This window comes from Alosa pseudoharengus, unplaced genomic scaffold, assembly GCF_046254945.1.
Source record: "Alosa pseudoharengus isolate Yale_2024_CS ecotype anadromous, Long Island Sound unplaced genomic scaffold, YU_APseudo_1.1 YU_APseudo_1.1_scf_19, whole genome shotgun sequence".
Lineage (NCBI taxonomy): Eukaryota > Metazoa > Chordata > Actinopteri > Clupeiformes > Clupeidae > Alosa > Alosa pseudoharengus.
Window position 1 is genome coordinate 9,988,741 of NW_027468657.1, and position 6,000 is coordinate 9,994,740.

Sequence of the window (6,000 nt, forward strand, 5' to 3'; positions counted from 1 at the left end):
TGATGCTTCAGCTTTCCTTCCCTAAGCCATATTAATCTTCAAGATTCAACATTTACAAAACATTTAAACATTGTGTATAGTTTATCTATGAATTCACCTGCTTATGTTTCAGCATATTGCATTAACACATCAAATATACAACAGTGGTCCCAACAGGTCAAATTGAAAATGGCATGAAGCAAATGGAGTCATATAGTGCAGTTAGATTTCAAGGGACTTCCATTGTTGCAAATGGTCAATTTATCTTCAGTCTTTGTTTTTAAAGTACCACTTTTAGTTTTGAGCCAGTTGTATGCTTTTGTATGGACACATCACTCTCAAATCACTTACCTCTGGAATTCGTACATTATATGGTGTTCCTTGGAATATTGGGAAGTTGTCATTGGCATCAATTAGTATAACATTAACTGACTTTGACACCTGAAAGTATTTAAATGCATTAGAAAGGTAAAATAAACATTACTACTCACTGGAAAAGAATAAAAAAAGATGCAAAATGAAGACTTACTGAAATATTATCAGAAACTATTACATCGAATGTCAGCACTTCTTTCGCCTACAGGGGAAACAGTAACAATAAAACATGTAGTATGAAATCAACATTCAGAGATGTTTTTGTAAAGTTTGATGTATAACATCAATGATGTTCCTATATAAAGGTTAATATAAACTAACCTCTCTGTCAAGCCAAAATGTAACTGTTACCGTCCCGGTCCCTGAGTCAGCACTGAAGAAGTTAGAATCAGACCCAGATAGACCATATACCAGCGTATCCCCATCGGCATCCGTTGCATTGATTTGAAATGCAAAATCACCTGTTCAGAGAAATCAGTTTTAACCCATGGACCATGTTTATAACACTTAAAGTGTATGAATGATACGACATGTGGAGGACAGAACATACTGAAATGGCTGCCGTTAGGAACACATACGCACCAGCAGGGATATCCTCACGAAGATGAATGATAGGAATAGTAGTAGTAATATCTGGCACCGTATTACTATGGACTGAGAAACATATGAAAAACATCAACTAAGAAACAAGCATACTGCCCCAGCCGTGGCGCAACTGGCTGGGGCACCTGCACCATACACTGGCGACCCGGGTTCAATTCTCGCCCCGTGGACCTTTCCGGATCCCACCCCGACTCTCTCTCCCACTTACTTCCTGTCACTCCCCACTATCCTGTCACATTAAAGGCATAAAAAGCCCCCCCCCCCCCAAAAAAAAAAGAAACAAGCATACTGGAACAAAAATTCTTTCACTTTCACTGCTTTCACATGTCAAATTTCAAGACGGTAAACTTGATTTGTTACAACCATAGACGGTATATACAGTCTATGGTTACAACCTAACTAATTCAAGCAATTATGTATATGGTAATAAAAAATCATTAGAAAAAGCATCTCACCTTTGGCAGTCAAAGTCACTAGCAGGAGAAAGGATATCATTGTCACCTGGCCCATTTCTGCCTGTAGTGCTGTGGATACACAACAAAACTACTCAGTACACTTTTACACATATTCAAATTATTTCAGTATATCTATTGGTTATTATATTATTATTATATTAATTATATATATTATTATTTTAATCAATTCACACCATAGTTGAACTGGTAAATTGTACTAGCAAACATTTCCTTTGAGGTTTTGTTAAATAGTGACTAAAAGCCAGAAAAAAAACTTTTTCCTTAGGTTCCATTAATTAACAGCTGATTCGTTTCAAATGTGTTTTCAGTATTCACAACAAGCACATACACACAACCATTCATGATGAACATTTTTAAATACTGATGACATAGACATGTTATCTGGTAAGTCACTTTGGATAACAGTGTCTGCTAAATAACTAAATGTAAATGTAAAGATAATGGCAGAGGACAAAACCAACCCGAAGAGAAGAGGCAGCTTTTCTTTCCCTGAGAAAATGAGATTGACCATAGAGACGTACCTGACAGCAAATTTGATGCTGTTGGAACAGATGCCTTCTGTTGAATGAGAAGCTGTGGGCAGAGGTAGACCTTTGCCTGATGCAGCCCTCTTGATTACAGTCTCCCGGCTGTAAACGTCCATCATTAACACAGTGTGAGTGCCTTGATTGAGCCTCTTCACTTTCTCATAGGCGCAGAAAAGCAGCTTAACGCTGGCATGGGATCTCTTCCTAAAGCGACATAGCACACAGACAAGATAAGAGAATGGTCCTCTCAGCAGCACTCGTCCACTGCGGTCAGCAGAACAGTCTACACCCACCACCTAATCGGGATATCCTGTGCCATTGACCAATAGCGTGTTATAAGCATATTTTTGCTGTAGAAGTAAATGGCTGCAAAACACACACACACACACATCCCAGATACCCAGAGGCTGGCGGCCCACTCGAGGCAGATCTGGCCGTCCGCTGGCGTTTTGCTTAGCTGTTTTCTGGCTGTGCGCTGGCTGGTTGCCGACAAATGCCCCAATATTTTGACACTATTGGTTTAAGCTCTTTTTCATTTTTTTTCAGTTATACTTCAGCGCTCATTAAATAACATTTAATGTCTTTACTTAATATTCATAACATGTTAAATGTAAAGTACTGTTGGTCCAACAGCAGACCAGAAGAGGCATGCCATCCTTTCAGGACACAGCCCTGTGGCCTGACTGTCACCTGAGGCGGGGGGACATTCCAAGTCAGGCAGAATCAGAAATTGCAACAGCATACAACGACAACAAGAACAAAAAAACAACATACACAATTAATGTGTCATCACAATAAAACACACAACTGTGAAACAAGTGAAATAAAGTACAAGAACCACCACAAGAACAAGACCCTTTTAACACGCAAATTATGCCAGGCATTTACCATACAGGGCTGCCAACTGAATGACACATTGAGAGTGAGATTCATTCATTTGATTGGCTCCACGTGCTCTTACACCAATCAAATGCGTGAGGGTTGGCAGCTCTGACCATATATGATTTCATATATGATTGACCATTTATGATTTCAGCCGATTTCACAGTCAGCGACGACAGCGACAAAGTCGGAATAAAATCATCTGAGTTTTATTGGAGTAGTGGCGCCCTCCCGTCAACAAGATCATTTAGGCAGGGATCACATTAGCCTGCGGCAAGCACAACACAGCACTCAGACCATAATAAGGTCGTTCCTATGGTAACACAAATGGTTTGCCTTATCTGACTATTGATCACATCTCCAAGATTACCTAGGATTGAATTTCCAGCAGTCAAATTGTCATATTGGGTGGCAAGAAATCCAATGGTACTAATGTCAAATAGATGTAGATGATCATTGGCCCATGATGGGTTAAACCCGGGTTACCCAAGTGGGCCCTATAAATGACATCCATAACGTGCCCATCTGGGGAGATTAGGCCCCAGTTGGGTTAAACCTGGGTTACCCCTGTGGGCCCATAAAGTCCCTATCATCAGCTCATCTGGGTTAACCCATGTAGGGCCACCACCAGAATCAGGTTTTATTGCCAAGTATGTTTCCACATACAAGGAATTTGCTTGGGTCTCAAGGTGCATGACATACCATAATTAAAGTACATAAAATACAATAACACAATAAATATACAACATATCAAAATGAGACAGACAAACATAAGTGACAACAAAGTGGAAGGGATATGTAATCACATATCTCTTATTAGTGCGGCGTGACTGTATGGTGTCAGTGGTCAAGGTAAGAGATAAAGAGTTAGTGATAGACACAGTGGGGGACCCGGGTTTTGTTGGTGAGGCCAACTGCAGTCGGGAAGAAACTAATACAACTATAAGTTTATGCTGTGAGGTTTTGGTCCTGATGGACCGCAGCCTCCTGCCGGAAGGGAGTGGCTCAAAGACAGTGTGTCCAGGGTGGGAGGGGTCAGCCACAATCCTACCTGCCCACCCCAGGGCCCGGGAGCATGCAGGTTGTGGAGGGATGGCAGACAGCAGCCAATCACCCTCTCAGCAGAGCGAATGATACACTGTAGTCTGTGCTTGTCCTTGACAGAGGCCGCAACATATCAGATGGTGATGGAGGAGGTGAAGATTGGACTCGATGATGGAAGTGTAGAAGAGCACTATCATTAGCTTTGCCAGGTTGTATTTCTTCACCTGTTGCAGGAAGTACATCCTCTGCTGTACCTTTTTAGTGAGGGCACTGGTCAGGACCGGAGTGGGGCCACTTTTCAGCCCTGGAGTTTCAGGCCCAAGACTGGCCCACATTTTTAGAGGTGGTGGAAATTGGATAAAAAAAGCAACAGTTCAGCTCTTAAAATCCTGTAGTTTTTATTAGTACCAATATTCCACAAGGATAGGTTGATAAGTTAACAAAAACAGGAAGAAAGAACTAAAGCATTTGAAATATATCTCACAGTTCCACAAAGAGGCATACTGAACTATATTGTTTACATGTTTTTCTGCATGGGTCAGCTATCATATTGTTGTTTGGTGATTTAGGCCCACTCCTTTACTACACCCACCTCTGAGCAAACAAGGTATATAGCTGTCATATACGTGTACTTTCCTACATTAAATAATTGTTCTTTCTTACATTAAATAACAACATTTCATATTAATTCATACGGTTATCCTCTCTAGGCTACTTGTCCCTCTAGCTAATATGGGCTCATCATTTTCAGCGGGGGACTGGTTGCTCAGAGGCTACTTTTGTTTTTAGGCCTACTGTATGAGATCAAGCTTGAATTTTGTTATCAATATTTTCATAATATTTGCAAAGTCTATGAATCGCCATATTGGACGATACAAAAAGGCTAACATTTTAATTAATTTAATATGATGCTTGTGAATAGGTTGCTACAACGTCCAATATTAGTCCAATAATTACGTCGCTAATAATCATGGCTATCTCTCTTTACCAGTTGCCACTTATGTCTGTTACCTTAAAAAAAAATCTGGAAGCTTGGCACATTTGGCAGCATTTTCCTCGAATACTTTTAGTCTTTTTTACCTGGCCTTTTCAGTCCCTCATGGCCTCTTTCAACCATCCATCCTCCCTGACACTTATCACTACGGTAGGGACGGCCCGGCTATGGTATCTGAGAAAACTTTTTAGAAAAGACGAGCTATATGGACCCAACCAACTCTTCTTGGGAGGGGAGAACAACCCATGCAGAGGCTGCGGTGTTATGCATAGAATGTGGAACGTGTGTAGCCTACTTTAAGAGAAGATAGTTTAACGTGGCAAATGTCAATATTTTCCCCCCGACAGACCCAAAAGTGAAGCGGCCCACCGGGAATTCTCCCGATTCTCCCGGTTACCCACTCTGGGCCAGGCACTGGGGTTCAAGCTCCCACTTCAGGTCCTGGGTGATGATGATGCTCAGGAAGCGGAAGGACATGAACTTAGTCAGGGTCAATAGACCTCTGAAGTTCGCCTACAAAAAAGCAGCCATCTTTGACATCCGGTATCTGGCGATTTTTCCTATGGGAAAATAACATGGGGATTTTGAATTATCGCATCTTTTAAACTCTCGCGGCGATGAAAAAGTCTGAAATGTAGACGTTTTCCTGAACACACTTTTGTCCTCTACCCCAGAGCTAACTTGCAATGCAACTTGCCATAGGTAGCTTCAATTAACAACCGGATCTCCTTATATGGGCAAAGATGGCCGTTTTGGTTCTTTTTTGTAGGCGAACTTCAGAGGTCTATAGACCATCAAATGGACCACTGTAAATGTTAGTTTAAACACTCAAACTTTTCAGGTAGCCGACAGGCCAACCGCTAACGTTAGCATTTCCGGACATTGTATTTCATTGTAAGCCTAGCCAGGCAGCTAACATTAGGCCACATGCTGCAACACAGGTATGAAATATATTATGTCTTTGTGACCTTGTTGTTTCTATGAACATGAATTGTTGTTTAAAGGCAACATCAACTTAGTCGAGGCATAAAGACCCCTGTATATCTTCATTAAGTTCTTGTGACAGAGTACCGTCACTACAGTTGAGTTTGCACTCTGACTGCCATACCAATGGGCCTGG

The 6,000-nt window shown here is 41.3% G+C and overlaps 1 protein-coding gene across 1 annotated transcript in view; it reads right to left on the reverse strand.

Moving 5' to 3' along the window:
* The window catches only part of LOC143132845 (cadherin-related family member 2-like), a 54,062-nt gene extending 48,705 nt beyond the window's left edge, over window positions 1-5,357 (reverse strand). The window contains exons 1-3 of the mRNA XM_076292669.1: window positions 5,278-5,357; window positions 1,955-2,164; window positions 1,413-1,481 (exon numbers count right to left, since the gene is read on the reverse strand). Of these exons, the coding sequence (XP_076148784.1) occupies window positions 1,413-1,481; window positions 1,955-2,164; window positions 5,278-5,357 (359 nt within the window). The remainder of the gene's footprint in view (window positions 1-1,412; window positions 1,482-1,954; window positions 2,165-5,277) is intronic.
* Window positions 5,358-6,000: the final 643 nt, after the last annotated feature.